This window comes from Eriocheir sinensis, chromosome 10 (assembly GCF_024679095.1).
Source record: "Eriocheir sinensis breed Jianghai 21 chromosome 10, ASM2467909v1, whole genome shotgun sequence".
NCBI lineage: Eukaryota > Metazoa > Arthropoda > Malacostraca > Decapoda > Varunidae > Eriocheir > Eriocheir sinensis.
The window spans coordinates 18,403,152-18,421,979 of record NC_066518.1 but is presented as its reverse complement, the minus strand read 5'-3'; the positions used below and the strand labels follow the sequence as shown (position 1 = coordinate 18,421,979).

General features: G+C 46.3%; 1 protein-coding gene across 1 annotated transcript; it reads left to right on the top strand.

Annotated features, from left to right (window-relative positions):
* Positions 1 to 628: 628 nt before the first annotated feature.
* LOC126996661 (zinc finger protein OZF-like) lies at positions 629 to 17,192 on the top strand. The gene is made up of 3 exons (XM_050857362.1): positions 629 to 859; positions 13,737 to 15,655; positions 16,047 to 17,192. The coding sequence occupies exon 2, from the start codon at positions 13,866 to 13,868 to the stop codon at positions 14,940 to 14,942; it is 1,077 nt and encodes a 358-aa protein (XP_050713319.1). The 5' UTR covers positions 629 to 859; positions 13,737 to 13,865; the 3' UTR covers positions 14,943 to 15,655; positions 16,047 to 17,192.
* The last annotated feature ends 1,636 nt before the right edge of the window (positions 17,193 to 18,828 follow it).

Sequence of the window (18,828 nt, the reverse complement as noted above, 5' to 3'; positions counted from 1 at the left end):
TCAGTCAACCAGTCAGCCAGCCAATCAACCCACCAGGCAACCAGTCAACCCACCAGTCAACCAGACAGCTATACCTTCAAAAGCACTGATTTTTTCGATGTATCTTAGCTTCGCAGCATTCTCAAGTGAATGCGATCTCGCGTAATCACTGAACACAAATGATGCTGAAGGTCCTGCAATTTGCCCGCGGGTAGTGATCGACATGGGGATGGGGCACACGTGGCCCGTCTGCTCACTCTGCTGGGGAGGTGACCACCAGCGGGTTTGCAGACGACGCACAAGGTGCAGACGACGCTATTTCGTGACGTCACTGCAAAACCTCTATATCACAGGCTGCGGGGGTTACTGAGTGCCTATACCGAGACAGTGGCTGATCGTAAGGCTAATAATAATCTCCTGTCACCCTACGGCACATTCCAACGGCTGGTGACCAAATTATAGTAAAGTATAAGGGCGTAATGGTGGGTTGGCGATACCTGTTGATGTAGACACAAACTTTCTCTTATTTACTTTTCCAGAGCTCGTTGGCTGCTGGCTCCCTGCTGACTGTTAGAGGAAGGTGTGCAGGTCTGACACAAGTGTGCTCAGTTTCAGTGGACGGCCCGTATGGCTGTGAAACAAATACAAAAGAGAGCGTGTGCTAGCGTTTGAAAAGCGCGGCGAAAACAGGGCCAATAATGGCGTCCAAATCGTAGGTTGTCGGGACTCTATCAAGGGACTCTACTACTCAACTCGAGAAGCGGCAAAGCGCTGTGACATCAAGATCAAGGAGCGCGCCGGAGGGGAGGGATGTGCGTGTGTGGCTCCGGACTTTGGAGGACTTTTCTGGTGGACCTGCAGCCTGCGGGGAGGACCTGAGGTGCGGTGGGGGGGCTGGAGAAGGGTGCTGGGAGATGTGCCTTAAGTGCTGAGGGGGGGCAGCTGTAGGGGTGTGCCTAAGGTGCTGAGGGGGTGCCTGTGGCGTGTATTTACCTAGTTGTGAAATACAGGAAAAGAGCCGTACTAGGTTCGTGCTGTCCCGTCTCCATAACGCTTATTATCCAGTTTGGCTTTAAATTCATGAATCGTTTTTGCACACAGTCTCCTTGTCAAGTCCGTTCCATGTTGTTATGCTTCTGTATGGTAAACTATTTCTTGGTGTCTCTCCTACAGTCGCTCTTCTTCAATTTCTTACCATTGTCTCTTGTCACACTTCTGTCATGTACCACTAGGTCTTCCCTGTCCAATTTCTCCAATCCCTCCTGTATCCTGTACAATGCTATTAGGTCCCCTCTCTTTCTTCTGCTCTCCAGTGTTGTTAGTCCCAATTTGTCCAGTCTTTCTTCATAAGTATGCACTCTCAGAGTTTCCGGTAATTTAGTCACTGCTCTTTGTATTCTTTCCAACTTTCTAATTTCTTTCTTCAATCTAAGTGACCACACTAATGCTGCATATTCCAGTCTTGGATGTATCATCGATGTTATTAGTTTCTTCACCATTTCTTCATCTAAATATGCAAATGCTGCTTTTATGTTTCTAAGAAGATTGTATGTTTCCCCAGTTGTCCGGTCTTTATGTTTTCCAAAGGATAATTTGTCTGTTATGGTCACTCCCAGATCTTTTTCTTCATTTTTTTTCATGATTCTTTCATTACTCAGAGAGTAGTTCCCTGATATTCGTCTACTGCTTTTACCAAACTTCATCACGCTACACTTCTCTGTGTTGAATGTCATTTCCCATTTGCGTGACCATTCGCTTATTCTATTGAGATCTTGGCTCAGGGCTACACAGTCATCTTCATTAGCCACCCTCCTCATTATTTTAGCATCATCAGCAAACATATTCATATAGCTTGTCACCCCTTCTGTCATGTCATAATATAAATTACAAACATAATCGGAGCCAACACCAATCCTTGGGGGACTCCAAGGATTGGTGCTGGCTCCGATTATGTTTGTAATTTATATTGTGTGTAGCCCTGAGCCAAGATCTCAATAGAATAAGCGAATGGTCACGTAAATGGGAAATGACATTCAACACAGAGAAGTGTAGCGTGATGGAGTTTGGTGAAAGCAGTAGACGAATATCAGGGAACTACTCTCTGAGTAATGAAAGAATCATGAAAAAAAATGAAGTAAAAGATCTGGGAGTGACCATAACAGACAAATTATCCTTTGGAAAACATAAAGACCGGATAACTGGGGAAACATACAATCTTCTTAGAAACTTAAAAGCAGCATTTACATATTGATTTACTAAATTCCTGATTACTGTTCTCATTTCTCTCCGTCAAAAAGTCCATAATCCAATCCAATATTGAACCACCCAGACCTCCAATATGATTAAGTTTCCATATTAATCGCTTGCGTGGTACTTTATCAAACTCCTTCTTTAACCCTTTCCTTACTAAGCGCTCGCAACGAGACTATCCCCTCAGGCACACTCATACACCCCAGCGGGGGGAAGGGGATCTCTTTTAACCTCTGTATCTCAAAAACTATTCATCACAGCTAAAAAACAAAAACACCATTGGAAAGAGGAGGCCCAGATCTATAAGAGTCGGTTATGTATGCCTCTCCTGCAAACGTACATGCACGTTCAGGGAGTGTTGAATGTTAACAATTACGTCAGTGCGTGTGGGATGATCAGCCATTTTGAGGAAACTGCGGACATCTCTCCTTCTTGAGGTGCCGGGGCTCTGGCAAGGTAGAATTGGCAACTGCAATATTTACAACTATTTGGTCAAAGAATCAGTCAGGTGATAGGTGAAGCTATGCAAAAATGCCGCTATATTGGACAAGAACATCGGCCAGTTACTCGTCCGTAGATGCGGGAGAGATTTCCTAGTGCCGCTCTGCACTGCAACAAAGAGGGTTCATTACTGTCCTGCACCGCACAACTCTCTCCCAGGAGCCTACCTAAACTTCCTCTATTAGCCTTCGGGGCGGCCTTCTTTCCCTCGTGGGACGTTGTTCAACTTCGTCCTCATCACTTTCGTCCACCGGTGGTACGAGTACTTCCTTCTGTTCGATGAGGATTTGTTCTTTCCCTACGTATGGTTTGATTTTTTCGGCTGCACTTTGTATTTGTGTTCCATTGAAAACATTCTCTAGCACATATGCACTTCCATCCCTAAGTATTGCTTTAACTTTGTACGGACCTAACCACTTCACTCCCAACTTCCGCTGTACTGAGGACTCACCTTGTTCCTTTTTCACCCACACCAAACTGTTAAGTTCTACCCTCTGATTAGTTCTCCCTCGATTAGCCTTGTCTCGCCACTTTTGTGCTCTCTCCCTATTAGTTTCCTTAACCACCTCATGCGCGATTCCTATGTCCGCGTCATCATCGTCTTGTGGTAAGGGCGCACTTACACTTCGTGGCGCGTAACGAGAGAACATTAGGTAGAATGGTTGCTCCCCGGTGGTTTTGTGCACTGCCACGTTTAAGACTGTCTGGCACTGTCCGAGATAGTTTGGCCATCGGTGTGGGTGTCCTCGGCACAACGTAGCTAGGACTGATTTCATTATTCTGTGCATCTGTTCTGATATAGAGTTGCCTTGGGGATGGTAAGGAGTGCTGAACACCAACTGGGTGCCCACTCTGGTACATAGGTCTTTGACAATGGTTGTGTGGAACTCGCGCGCATTGTCCGTTAAGAGCACTTTCGGTGCCCCAAAATCTCCCTTGTACGTTTGCAAACCCTTCACTACCTCCTCCGCTAACCTTGATATCTTTATAAATTTTACATACCAAGAGTAGTGATCTATAAGCGTCAGGACATATCGATGTATTCTGTTGCTCGTGTGCATATCTGTAATGTCCATACTAATTCTCTCAAGGGGTTTATTACATAGTGGAAGCTCTTGCCATTGCATTTGAAGGCCCCTAGCAGTTTTGAGTTGCTGACAAGTTATACATTCTTTAATATGTTTTCTCATATCTGCTCTCAAGTTGGGCCAGTAAAAATAGTCTTCTGCCTTGAGGGCAGATTTGAGAAAACCTAAATGACCCAACTCTCTCTCATGTGCAAAACTTAGAGCCTGCCGCCTTAATTCATGTGGTATTACCAGGGTATACAATATGGTGTTGTCTTTCTTCCTGCGGGTGGAGTATGATGTTTCATCCTCAATGTTAAATTGTGCGAGGGTTGCCCTAGGGTATTTTGAGCGTGGGATACATCCTCCCTCTAAATACTGTCTCATCTCCCTCCACCTTGGTTCCTGCATTTGCAGCTGGCTAAACTCTTCTCTTGTTTTCCCCAGAAATAACTCACTTTGGTCGCCCCAAGGTCTCACGGGTCTTACTGGGCGACTTAATTGGTCAGCCACTACGTTCTTTTTCCCTGATTTGTAATCAATTGAAAATGGTAATCCTCATTTCTAAAATCCAACGATTCATGCGGGGTGATTTAGTTTTTTGCCTAAAGATGGAGACTAACGGTTGGTGATCTGTCCGCACAAATACTTTCGTGCCCCACAGGAAATGGTGGAACTGGCGACATGCCAATTCTATAGCTAAAGCTTCCCTGTCGGTGGTGGAATATCTCATTTCTGCCGGACGAAGCTTTTTCGAGAAATACCTGATGACTCTGGGCAGATTATATTATCATTCCTCTGCATTAACACAGCACCCACATGAGTGAGGCTGGCATCAGTTTCTAAGATGAAATTTTTTGTCATATCTGCTCGTCCTAGGATGGGGGTGGCTATTAATTTTCCCTTGAGTGTCTCGAACGCTTGCTGACAATCTGGCGACCATGAAAATTGTACTCGCTTCTGGGTTAAGTTAGTTAAGGGGGCAGCTAGTTTAGAGAAGTTCTCTATGTGTCGTCGATAGAACGAACACATTCCTAGAAATCGGCGGGTTTCTTTAACGGTTGTTGGGGCTTTCATTTTCTCAATTGCTTCGATGTTTTTAGGGTCTGGTCGATATCCTTCCCGAGAGACTACATGCCCTAAGAATTTGACTTCCTTTTGCCCAATGTTACATTTTGATAGGTTTAACTTGATTCCTACCCCTCTCATGTTCTCGAAGGTCTTATCGAGTCTACTGAGAAGGGTATTAAAGTCAGGTGCACTTATGATCATGTCATCTAAGTAAGTCTTTATCCATTCCGCCTTTAAGAGGGGTGCAAGGGCAGTTTGTAACTGTCTACTAAAAATAGTTGGGGAACAAGACAAACCAAAGGGTAACCTTTTAAATCTGTATAGATTAATCCCCTCAGTAAATGTGGTTAAATCCTGGCTTGGTTCATCTAAAAGCACTTGATAGTATGCATCTTTCGTATCTAAGGTGGCATAGTATTGCTGTCCCGACACTCTCTCTGCTAGTTCCTCGAGTTTGGGAAGAGGGTGTATGGCCACTGCTAACTGGGTGTTAACCTTGCGGTAATCTAGGCACATTCTTTTCTCGCCGGACGGTTTACTGACCAGAACTATTGGTGACAACCAGGCGGCGGTAGATGGTTCTATTATGTCTCTCTGCGCTAGGTCCTCTATAATCTCTGCTATTAGCTCCTTTGCTTTTCCTGGGTATCTATAAATGGGGGCCCTGCATGGTACGGGATTCTCGACATTAATGTGGGCTGGGGGCGCTGTTATCAAGCCTAACTCATTTTTGTCTACCATAAATAGCAACTCGTGGTGCCGTATTATTTGGAATAATTTTTGTTTCTGTTCTTCATCTAAGTGAGTCCAATCTTTCGCTTAATATGGTGTTTAATTTGTCTCCTCTGGACATTCTCCCTGGGACCGCGTCATTTTCGGGCCCCATTGACTCACTGATCGTGGTTTTTAAGCATTTTGCCTCCAGAAACTCTTCAAGGTTACTGTTGGTTATTTCATAACATGCCAGGAATACCCCTTGATGTAGTGTTAGGTCTAATTTACTATTATTGATCATTGGGAGGAAGATGGTTTTTTCCTCAGTTACCTCCGTAATGAGAGGCAACCCTCCTTGCACGTTCTTATGTTCCGGGTCAACCACCAGGGTAGTACCAGGTGCTTCATCCACTTTGATTTCCCTCATAGCGGCACTGAAAGGTGGTAATTTTAATTTTGCTCTTAGTTTCGCGAAAGCTTCGGCCGGGGAAGATTTGTTGGTGGCAATGGATTGGATCTTTATGTGCGTCACCTTCCCGTAGCGATGTTCATGATATTTAAGTGGGTAGGTGACATTATTCCAGATAATTTTCTTGTTTCGGTGGTCAAGGGTTAGGGTTACTCTTCCCAGGGCATTCAAGCCCAACAACAAGGCTGGTTCTAAGTAATTATCAGGTACAATGGCTAGGGGTACCTCTAAAGGTTGGTTGTCACCGCCTATGATGGAGGTAGTGGTTTGGCCTAGGATTCTGAGTTTCTTCCCTGTGATACCCTGTAATTGCGGGATGGTTTTTCCTATAACTACCTTGAGATTGAGTTGTTGCACCACACTCTCTTTGATTAGTGACATTTCACTACCAGTGTCGAGCAGGGCCTCTAGCATATGGCTTTTGATGTTGACTGTGATTATTGGGGACCTAGCTTGCGCCAGTCACCGTGTCTGAAAGGTCTTCCTCCCTGGACAACCAGGGTACCCTCTTCGGCAGTTCATCCTCAAACAATCAAAACACGAACCGGGAAGCGGATTCTTAAAACAAGACTGCACGTCGTGTGTTGTGGACCTACAATACGGGCAGTACACGTATGTCCTTCTCTCTCGAGGTTGCTTCTTTTGCTCTTCCCACCGCTCTAGTCTGCGCTCGATTCGATCGAGATAGGAGGCTAAGGCGGTAGGTTCGGCCAAGGATTCAGCCTGCGGGGATGTTACTGGTGATGCTCCCATGCCTGATGCACCAGCTGAAGGAGCGTCGTCCTTCACCATAAAGACACCGTCTTTTTTCCTTGCTAGGGCTACTAGTCATTCCACCTCTAGTTTTTCCATAAAGGTGTCCAGTGGCACATGACTATCCATATATAATTCTAGCCTGTCTCTACTATCTCGAGGCATCCCCTTTAGCAACTTTGTTTTTATCAACTTTTCCCTCTTTGGCACTTCTCCCGGATATGATTTTACCTCCAGGAGTGCGAATTTGCATTTAAGTTGGGTGACAAATTCGGTCGCGTCTTCCTCATATGAATATCTGAGGTCATTTAAGGCGTCGAATACCTTTCCTTTACTCTGATCCGTTAGTTCCCAGATCAGTGATTTCTTGAATTCTTCCCAGTCCACAACCGGGTCATGCTTCAAAGTGCTTTGGATATAAACTGCTAATTCCGTGTCTACCCGACTCAAGGCTATTCTTTTTCTGTCTTCCCCCCGTTGGGTGCACTGTTCAATTTGGGAAAGAAATACCTCTAATCTACCTCCTTCTACTCCCTTCAAGTGTCTTCTTTCAAGGATGGGTATGTCCCTTGGTTTGAGTAGTGGTTTAGTGACCGTGTCTTCTTGGCCTCTACGTAATCGGTCCACTAGTTCTAACATTGATGTTTTTAGAAAATTACCTCTTCCTCGAGTTCTTCCATTTTCACGGTGTCACCCACTTGTGGCTCTTTCTTTGACTGTGTTTGTGCCCTAGGGTCTTCCTGGTCAGTGTCAGTACGCTGTTGGTCTGGGCAGTGTTCACTTTCCCATGGACCCAGCAAGTCAGCTATCTCTTCCTTTACAGTTTTCTCCATTGTGTCAAAGTTTCCTAAGTTCCCTCAGTATCAATATTTACAGTTTACTCTACTAAAGAGAAGAGAACAATCAAAGCAAACCAATAAAACAAATATATAAAACCCATAAACTTAAACGAAAGCATCTTCGAACACATGAGTAAGGGAGGTTAAGCACTTGTTTGCTCGTGATAATTACCGTGCCATTGCAGACTACCACTTTCCATTACTCTGCGAGAGACTCTTACCATGCGCACGCTCCTTCCACCTCCTCCCTTTCCTCCTCATATACCGCCTGAATGCAGTCATCCTCAAAGAAATTCCCGGCTTTGGCTCCTGGTGCACGACAAATATCTATTCGGATTTCTTGTTCCTCAACCTCTAACTCCCTCGGAATATGACTGTGTCCCACAAGTGCTACTCTGAACATGTCCTCCGGTGTTATGGACACCGAGAGAGAAAAACAAGTAAATGCAAAGACACAAAAAAAATGTTAAGACTGCAAAGCAATAGGGCGACCAACAATCAATCATCAACAGGGGAAGGAAAAAAAAAAAAAATAAATAATTATCCTGTCTAGTTAACTCTGCTTCAACAGGGGGGGAGGGGATGGTTCACAGGGAAATCCCACCACAAAAGCCACCATATGTAGCGTTCTCTTTCTATCTCTATTGTCTTCTTGTTTATGCTACATCCCTTTTTGACGACCACTATGGTTGTGATGTGGTAGCGTGGTAGTCGTCTACATTCCCAAGCGCTGGTCCCGGATTGTAAGGCCTCAGGACAAGTGAACACTCGTTCCGAGGTTTGTGACCAGAAGGGCGTTACTTGTTGTGTGATTAATTATGGAAGGTGGGAGGGTTTCCGTGTGAACCACTTGTGAGACAATATTAAGAAACTGGATGGTGATAATGTACTAGGTGGGGGGGGCATGTGTAAGGGTTCAGTAATCTCAAATGAGCAGGAAAACAGGCTCCAAATGATGACATTCACGGTAAGGTTTTATATAAATATATATTTAGTTTAATTTTTAAAGGTTAGCGGAGTACTAAAACGAATGACTGACAGGTTGTATGCCTCTAATCTAACTAGCTTCAGGCACGAGGGAGATTTGGGGGGAATACTCATAATGCTTAGCTCTGGTTGCTGGAGGAGGAGAGGCATGAGCTGGCGTGAGCGTCGGGCTCGGCAAGGGACGTCCATGATGGGAATGGGCGGTCCTGGTGATGGGCGGCCGCTTGGTGTGGAGAGGCGGGCGCTGGTCGTGATGTGGGGAGCAGCTTGGGGCAGTGGTATAACGGCCACCAGGGCAGTGGTAAGACGGCCACCCGGGCAGTCGATGGGCAGGTTACACCGTCGTACAAGTTCCCACCCTGTAGACCGTCTCACACAGCAGGCCGTGGGTGGTTATCGGGGGGGGGGCTGAGTGGAGAGATGGACACCTCTCTCACTCAACTCCGCTCTTGTTCGGCCTGACCAGCCCGCTTCCCTTTCTGCTCTCTGTGGTATCTCGCTGCCGCCTCTGTCTGCTCTCTCTGTCTGCTCTCTCTCGCGTCTCCCAAGTTTCCTCTCGCTGCCTTCTGGCTGTAGTGGTGCTCGTCTCCTCACGTCTCCCAAGCTTTTGGTGCTCTTCCTTCTTCCCTCTTCCTCCTCGCTTACTCATCAGCTCCTCCCCTCCATCACGTGATCTTTAACCCCGCATTACTGACTCTCTCCTCCTTCCGGAACATTCTTTTACAACCAAACCCTACCTACCTAACTATAGTTATTGGTTTCTTGGGGGGTTCGAGGCTTTGAGATGAGGGATTTCAGTAAATCTCGTTCATATATTCGCTCCTTCGCTCGCCATGTTATCTTCTCATAACCTTTTACACACTTACATTCCTTAGCCACCCATTCACTCCCTCACTCATTCACTCATTCACGCTCCCACTCGCTCACGCTTACTCACTCTGTCACTCACTGACTTACTCACATTCTCTCGTTCATTCACACACTCGCTTACACTTGCTCACTCTGTTACTCACTGACTTGCATACCCTCTTGCTCACTCACATTCAGACCGGTACAATAAGAAGAAGAACCCTTCCCTCCCTCACTCCAATTCTCCTTTCCTTTTATCCTCTCGCATACTTTTTTTTTTTTCTCTCTCTCTCTCTCTCTCTCTCTCTCTCTTAGGGATGCAATACACCTGTCTCCCATCGGGGCAGCCAGATTCGGAAGGCTACTCAACGACGCAGTATGTGACACCCGATCAAAAAACGACCCTCAGCCACGTCCCTCCACCCCGCCTGTGTAAATAGACGCCATGCATCGCAACAAACCCATAACTGTGATCCCGCAAGTACCACCACCTCTATTACCAAGCCTCTAGATAACTTAAAAATCCTTAGTTTCAATGCATGTAGCCTAAGAAACAAATTTGATGAACTGAGATGTCTTGCTCTTACAGAAAATTTTGACATAATTGCTATAACCGAAACATTTATCGACACCACAAATGTTGATTTAAGTTCCGAATACAACATAGATGGCTACAGACTCTTCAACAAAGATTGTGTAAACTGTAGAGGCAGTGGCGTCGCCCTTTTTGTCAAAAGCTATTTGCAACCCACTGACAAAACACCAAGAGACAGTAACGTTGAACATTTGTGCATGTGAGTAAACATTGCAAAAGTCAATTTAAATATATCTGTCACCTACAGGCACTCACTCACTCGATGACGACCTTGAAATGTACAGCGTTTTAAGGCAGTCACTTAATAACAACGACTCACTGATATTAGGAGACTTTAACCTCCCCCATATCGACTGGGTGACACTGTCAGGTACAGAAGGCGAGTCACATAGAATGATTGAATTTCTAGAAGAAAATTATCGAAGCCAAATGGTTTCTGAATCAAATCGACAAAATAACATACTCGACCTTGTTATAACGACCCAAGATAACCTAGTCAGTAATGTCACGGTAGGAGAACACTTCGGTTCTTGCGATCATAAATTAGTGCGCTTCGACATTAGAGCTCAAACATCAGTGACTGAAAATAAAGTAAAGGTGGCGAATTTCAAAAGGGCTAACTTCGTAGAAATCCGACAAAAACTAACAAATACAACTCTCAGATGACAGCGATGTAGAGGAAGCCTGGCTAAGCTTTAAAAATCACTTACTCACTCAGCAAAACACATTCGTCCCCTTGTGCGAGAAGCGAATTAACCCTAATAAAAGCCCACCTTGGTTTAATAGCGAAATTAAACACTCAGTCAAAGAGCGAAAATTGTTTTAGAGGTTAAAGAAAGAACAAAGCACACCCGAAAACATTAGACTTGATCATGATGGCAGGCGACGAGTAAAAAGATTAGTATGTCGGGCAAAGTGTAGATATGAAGAAAATATTGCAGCCAACTGTAAAAATAATCCGAAATCCTTCTTCAGTTACATAAACAACAGAAAGGCAATCAGAAGTGGAATTGGACCCTTAACAAACAGCGACGGTGCACTAGTGACCGACAGCCAACACATTGCAAACCTCTTAAACAGTTACTTTTCCTCGGTGTTTAATACTTACAGTCTTCCTCCCACTACCACCAGCACCAGTACTAATGTAAATCTCGAGCATGCATTGTCCAATTTTTAAATAACAACCAATGAAATCCTTAAAGCTCTCCATTCACTTAAAACAAATAAAAGTCCCAGACCTGATAAAGTATATCCTATACTGCTTAAAGAAACAAAGAGCGAAATACTCTCCTCCCTCACAACTGTATTCAATATGTCCTTGCGACAAGGCATCGTCCCTTCGGATTGGAAAAAGGCTAACGTGACACCGATTTTTAAGAAAGGAGACAAAAAAATATCAGGTAACTACCGACCCGTTAGTCTAACTTCAATTGTAGGTAAGCTACTTGAGAGCATAATTAGAGACAAAATTGTGAGTTACATCAAAAGCCACTCATTAATTGGGGACTCACAACATGGCTTCCGTAACAAAAGATCTTGCCTATCAAACCTATTGACCTTTTATAACAACCTCTTCTCAGTTTAAGACGTAACCAAATCATTGGACGTAGTCTATCTTGAGTGGCTCTCTCATCACGCTGGTCGCGGGTTCAATCCCAGCCCAGTCAGTCGACGAATACCCTCTCCTGGTCTTGATTAATTTCTCGTGTGTTGTTTGATACATGCAGAGGTTGTGTAGGAAAATAGAGGAAATAGAAAATAAGCTCTCGGGGCATGACATAAGGTGCTGAGGGGGTGCCTGTGGTGTGTGGGGAGGGGTGTGCTGGGAGGTGTGAGCCTTGAGCTGTGTCACACCCGGAGGAAACAAGGTGCTGGGTGCGCTCCATGGCAGCCCCCGCCGCACTACCCCACCACGGAACTGTTGTCACGTGACGGTGACAGTGGCCATGGCAGGGTGCTGGAGGGGACTGTATCATTTATCTATTTCTCCTTGATGCCCTTCCCTGGATCTCAACATTGATGATGACACGCTGCCACATACAGCCTGAGGGTGCAAAGACCGAATGGTGGGCAGCTGTGCAGGGGTTAGGCAGGGGTGTGTTTTGTGCCCATTGCTGAGCAGGTTACACACAGAGGGGCTGGCAGACAGGCTGTGGAACAAGGCAGGGAGTGAGGGCTAGGTGTTAGGCATGGGTGTGTTTTGTCCCCATTGCTGTACAGGTTAGGCTACACAGGCAGGCTGTGGGACAAGGCAGGGAGTGATGGCTAGGTGTTAGGCATGGGTGTTTTGTCCCCATTGCTGTGCAGGCTACTCAGGCAGGCTGTGGGACAAGGCAGGGAGTGAGGGCTAGGTATTAGGCATGGGTGTGTTTTGTCCCCATTGCTGTACAGGTTAGGCTACACAGGCAGGCTGTGGGATAAGGCAGGGAGTGAGGGCTAGGTGTTAGGCATGGGTGTGTTTTGTCCCCATTGCTGTACAGGTTAGGCTACACAGGCAGGCTGTGGGACAAAGCAGGGAGTGAGGGCTAGGTGTTAGGCATGGGTGTGTTTTGTCCCCATTGCTGTGCAGGCTACACTGCCAGGCAGTGGGACAAGGCAGGGAGTGAGGGCTAGGTGTTAGGCATGGGTGTGTTTTGTCCCCATTGCTGTACAGGTTAGGCTACACAGGCAGGCTGTGGAACAAGGCAGGGAGTGAGGGCTAGGTATTAGGCATGGGTGTGTTTTGTCCCCAATGCTGTACAGGTTAGGCTACACAGGCAGGCTGTGGAACAAGGCAGGGAGTGAGGGCTAGGTATTAGGCATGGGTGTGTTTTGTCCCCATTGCTGTACAGGTTAGGCTACACAGGCAGGCTGTGGAACAAGGCAGGGAGTGAGGGCTAGGTATTAGGCATGGGTGTGTTTTGTCCCCAATGCTGTACAGGTTAGGCTACACAGGCAGGCTGTGGAACAAGGCAGGGAGTGAGGGCTATGGATTATGCATGGGTGTGTTTGTCCCCAATGCTGTACAGGTTAGGCTACACAGGCAGGCTGTGGAACAAGGCAGGGAGTGAGGGCTAGGTGTTAGGCATGGGTGTGTTTTGCCTCCATTGCTGTACACTGTACAGGTTAGGCTACACAGGCAGGCTGTGGGACAAAGCAGGGAGTGAGGGCTAGGTGTTAGGCAGGGGTGTGTTTTGTCCCCATTGCTGTGCAGGCTACACAGGCAGGGAGTGAGGGGCTTAGTGTTAGGCAGGGGTGTGTTTTGTCCCCATTGCTGTGCAGGCTACACAGGCAGGGAGTGAGGGGCTTAGTATTAGGCATGGGTGTGTTTTGTCCCCATTGCTGTGCAGGCTACACAGGCAGGGAGTGAGGGGCTTAGTATTAGGTAGGGATGTGTTTTGTCCCCATTGCTGTGCAGGTTACACAGGCAGGCTGTGGGACAAGGCAGGGAGTGAAGGGCTAGGTGTTAGGCATGGGTGTGTTTTGTCCCCACTGTTGTGCAGGTTACAGACAGGCTATGGGACTAGGCAGGGAGTGAGCTAGGCTGCCTGATGTATGCAAATGACAATATCATGGGTGAGGAACTGCACTTAATGTATTAGCACAGTATGGGAAAGACCTTGACTTGAAGTTAAGTGAAGAGAAAAGTCAGATTTTAGTAATTAATGCAGAGGCCACTCCAGGTACTTGAGGCTTGCCGCGAGACCAGCCAACTGCAGTGGGTGTGCTGGCAGGAGGCTGCAGGGTTGGACAGCAGGTGTGCTGGCAGGAAGCTGCAGGGCTGGACAGCAGGTGTGCTGGCAGGAGGCTGCATGGATGGACACCAGGTGTGCTGGCAGGAGGCTGCAGGGCTGGACAGGAGCATGAGTGGCCAGGACAAGCAGGAGCAGACTGCTGCAGGGGGCAGGAGGGTCAGAGGTCATCAGATGAAGCAACTTGCTGCTGGCAACTCCAGGAACAAAGGAGAGAGGAAGTTTGTGTGTCTGGAGTGTGGAAAAGAATTCACCACAAGGGGAGGCCTGAAATATCACACCCTTACACACACTGGTGTGAAGAACTATGAATGTAAGGAATGTGGGAAAAAATTCATCCGGAAAGGTACACTTGATACACACACCTTTACACACACAGGTGTAAAGAACTATGAATGTAAGGAATGTGGGAAAAAATTTATCCAGAAGGGTACCCTTGATACACACACCCTTACACACACTGGTGTAAAGAACTATGAATGTAATGAATGTGGGAAAAAATTCATCAAGAAGGATACCCTTAATAAACACACCCTTACTCACACTGGTGTAAAGAACTATGAATGTAAGGAATGTGGGAAAAAATTTATCAAGAAAGGTACCCTTGATACACACATCCTTACACACACTGGTGTAAAGAACTATGAATGTAAGGAATGTGGGAGAAAATTCAGCTTGAAGAGTTACCTTGATAGACACACTCTTAGACACACTGGTGTAAAGAACTATGAATGTAAGGAATGTGGGAAAAAATTTACTGCGAAAAGTACCCTTGATACACACACCTTTTTACACACTGGTGTAAAGAAATATGAATGTAAGGAATGTGGGAAAAAATTCAGCATGAGGAGTTACCTAGATCGACACACTCTTAGACACATTGGTGTAAAAAACTATGAATGTAAGGAATGTGGGAAAAAATTTACTGAGAAAGGTGCCCTTGATAAACACACCCTTACACACACAGGTGTAAAGAGCCATGAGTGTGAAGAGTGCGGGAGAAGGTTCAGTGTGAAGCAGGCACTCAATCGACATGTCTTCAGGCACTATGGCCTTAGAGAGTTCAAGTGTGATGTTTGTGGCAAGCTCTTTAAGACAAAGAGAGACATTGCCAGGCACATGAAGACCCACTTCTGAAGTGTGTCTGCCTACACTAGGTATATAAGATGACAAGTTGTGTCTAACACTGCTGCTGTATGGCATCAAAGTTGACTCATGACCGGCCAGCAAACTTATTTACAAGCTGGACCACACGTCTTTGAATGAAGGCTCTCCTTTGCTGCGTGGCCACAGTCACTTTGCTGTCAAATCCACCCTCATGAGGAGATGCCTGCACTCCTACTCTTGCAGGGACAGCACCAAGGTAAAAGTTTTTGCAGTCTCTGGATGCTGATGATGCTCTTTTCATTTTTGCAGTCAGGATCTTCTGTTCCTTTTAATAATGTTGGTTGTATGTCATATCTTGCTGAGCTACGCTCCTGAGGAGTAAGGAGGAGCGGGCGAGACTGATTCTCAGGACAAAGTGTACATAAAAACAAAGCTCAGTGCACAGTGAAGTATTAAGTGTGGATAGTGAAGTAACTGAGTGTGAAGGAGAAGCAATAAGGACCCAAGAAGGGATGCAAAGCAGAACAGGTCAAAAGAAGTAGAAGAGAACCCATGACCTGACCAGTCCCCCAAAACACTGACAAAGAAAAACTGGAATGTGAGAACGTGGAAAAATGTGATAGATAAATCAGTGAAAGAGGAGGAACTGTACGAGTGGAAGAGTGATGTGGAGAGAAAGTGTGGACTGGTATTATGAGGAGAAAGGGGCCCCAAACTGTGATGAGTGGCAGGAGGGAGGCCTGGTAGGTGATCTTCTTTCCGAAGCTGGGGCACAGTGTTTGAATGTGAATGCAAGGAACTACAGATGGTCTGAGTCCCACAGCAAAGTGTGCCAGGTGTGTGAAAGGTGTGGACGAGACTGTGTTGCATGCCATGCTGGAATGTGGAGTGTGGCAGAGAGAGAACGAAAATGTTGCAGATGCCTCTGAGTGAGTTGGGACGTGAAGTGAATGTGATTGTTGAGAGGACTGCAAGAGAGTGGATGCTGCTGCTGGGGCTGAGTGGAGACACAAATGGGCGAGTGATTGAGGCAGTGGAAAAGTTTTTGGAAATAAGGTGGCATACAAGATGTAGGGAATAGTACCTTGTTTCATGCATATAGGACACTATGTTTTTTGTGTTTCTTTTTCACAGGAGCTGCTGTTACAAAGGCCTGACTTGTGAGAAATCTCAAGTCACCTGTGACATCAAGATACGATCACTGACTCCCTACATCAGGTGTGCTGGCAGGAGGCTGCAGGGCTGGACAGCAGGTGTGCTGGCAGGAAGCTGCAGGGCTGGACAGCAGGTGTGCTGGCAGGAGGCTGCAGGGCTGGACAGCAAGTGTGCTGGCAGGAGGCTACAGGGTTGAACAGCGGCATGAATGGCCAGGATAAGCAAGAGCAGACTGCTGCAGGGGGCAGGAGGGTCAGTGGTCATCAGATGAAGCAACTTGCTGCTGGCAACTCCAGCAACAAAGGAGAGAGGAAGTTTGTGTGTCTGGAGTGTGGAAAAGAATTCACCACAAGGGGATGCTTTGACCATCTTGGCACAACTTACATATGTAGTGCGGCGACGGCCTGATGAGCAGGCCTCCCATAACCCACTTAACCAGTGGGGTACCTCTTTGGCTGACTCGGTAAGGAGTGGCTCTCCCGTCACGCTGGTCGCGGGTTCAATCCCAGGCAGCCGTTGAATACCCTAACTCTTGATTAATTTCTCATGTTATTTCGATACACGCAGAGGCCGTGTTGAGAAATAGGAAGGATAGAAAATAAGCTCGTCGGGGCATTACAGTGGTGGCATAGCGGTGGGCATCCTCTCCTGTTCTGTTGAGCTTCCCCGAAGGGGTAACAGGTAGGATGGCCCATGCTCCGAGGGTAATAGAAAATGGGAGAGTTGGAGGTATGTCTCAAAGGGACATTGTGGAGTTATGTCTCAAAGGGACATTGTCAACACACAGAAATTAATCTACATAGGGGGGAAAGCCGTGTAGTGCGGCGACGGCCTGATGAACGAGCCTCCCATAACCCACTTAACCAGTGGGGTACCTCTTTGGCTGACTCGGTAAGGAGTGGCTCTCCCGTCACGCTGGTCGCGGGTTCAATCCCAGGCAGCCGTTGAATACCCTAACTCTTGATTAATTTCTCGTGTTATTTCAATACACGCAGAGGCCGTGTTGAGAAATAGGAAGGATAGAAAATAAGCTCGTCGGGGCATTACACATACAGCTTCATGGACCAAATGATGACCCTTTGTGTTGTACTCTGGCATTCCAGAAAAATAACAATCACATTTTCAGTTGCTTTGTTCATTATCCTCACTTGCCTTGAAGATTGACCGTGAATGGTTCTGGCACCCAACCAACAAGTGAATACAGACATTGGCACAGGGCGCGTCACCATCACAAAGTGCCGACTGCCTTGGTCCTTAGAAGAAAGACTCGGCAAATACATGAGATTGTAAAGAACTCTCTCTCTCTCTCTCTCTCTCTCTCTCTCTCTCTTGTCACTGACATCATCGATCCCCCCTTCAGCGACAACTTTGAATGTGACACGCCCCTCGCCAAGGCTGTCCTGCTGCTGCTGACGATGATGTCATTTGGGAGAGTTCAGTTCAGTTCATTTCAAAGAGTGGGAGAGTTCAGTTCAGTTCAAAGAGTGGGAGAGTTCAGTTCTGTTCAAAGAGTGGGAGAGTTCAGTTCTGTTCAAAGAGTGGGAGAGTTCAGATCATTGGGAGAGAGCAGTTCAGAGAGTGGGAGAGTTCAGTTCAGTTCTGTTCAAAGAGTGGGAGAGTTCATTTCAGTTCTGTTCAAAGACAAAGAGTGGGAGAGTTCATTTCAGTTCAGTTCAAAGAGTGGGAGAGTTCAGACTTAGAGTGGGAGAGTTCAGTTCAGTTCAGAGAGTGGCCGGGAGAGCTCAGCTCAGAGAGTGGGAGAGTGCAGTTCAGTTCAGAAAGTGGGAGATCGAGCCTGTATGTTGATTTCTCTTTCTTCCAGATTTAATACATTTTTTTTTTTTCACTGCTTGCTTTGCTGAATACAACCTTTCCTATGATAAGGCCCCTCCAACAGTCCAAGACCAGGACCAAGGAGGAGAGAGTGTTGTGATACAGTGAATTTACCGTACCCAACGGTTATGTTTCTCGCAAGACACTGAACTCCTCCAGGACAACTCCACAAAGATAACACAAACTACTTACCACTAATACAGCAGGGGTGCCAGGCTTTTCCTGCAAGCGCCTCCCAGCGTTACAACAATAATCCTAACAGGCCTGATAGTAATACCTATTTGTAATCACTGTAGGAGGCACTTATCTTTCGAAGGGTTTCAAAAGAAGTGGTCTCTTGAAGTACGTCCTAGAGGAGTCCTGTTGTCCTCGAGACTAAGTATAAATCAGCACTGCCGCGAGTTAATGTGAGGCGAAAGTGCTGATGTGTTGATTGCTTGAGAGCAGATGATGATGTGGTCCGAAAGCCAACCACGTGGGTCTGAAGTGGTATTTTGAATTTCCCTCGCCAGATGGCGTGGCTTTCGATCGGTTAAATTATCCTTGCTCTTTATAATTCCGCAAGGGCAATTATTTATTATTTCATGAAAGGAAACACTGAACTATTGTTATTCCTTTCAAGGTAAATGTGTTTAGTCTTCAGGCAGTGACTACGGTGATACTGTCTCGGTCTGGGAGCCGATGAGTGGAGTATGAAGTACCATCCAAGGCTTATTTGAGCTCAGACGATACAGTATTATTCTAGTGTTTGCCCATACTCACCCCTCGCAACCAAAATTGGCTAGGGGGCCATTGAGACTTCGGGGAATGCGGTGGTAAACATGAAATGCGTCGCAATTGCATAGTTTTTGAGCTATGGGGGGGTTGAAAAATACCCTAGATGTAGGGAAATTCCTTACAATTACTTAGATGTAAGGAAATTTCATAC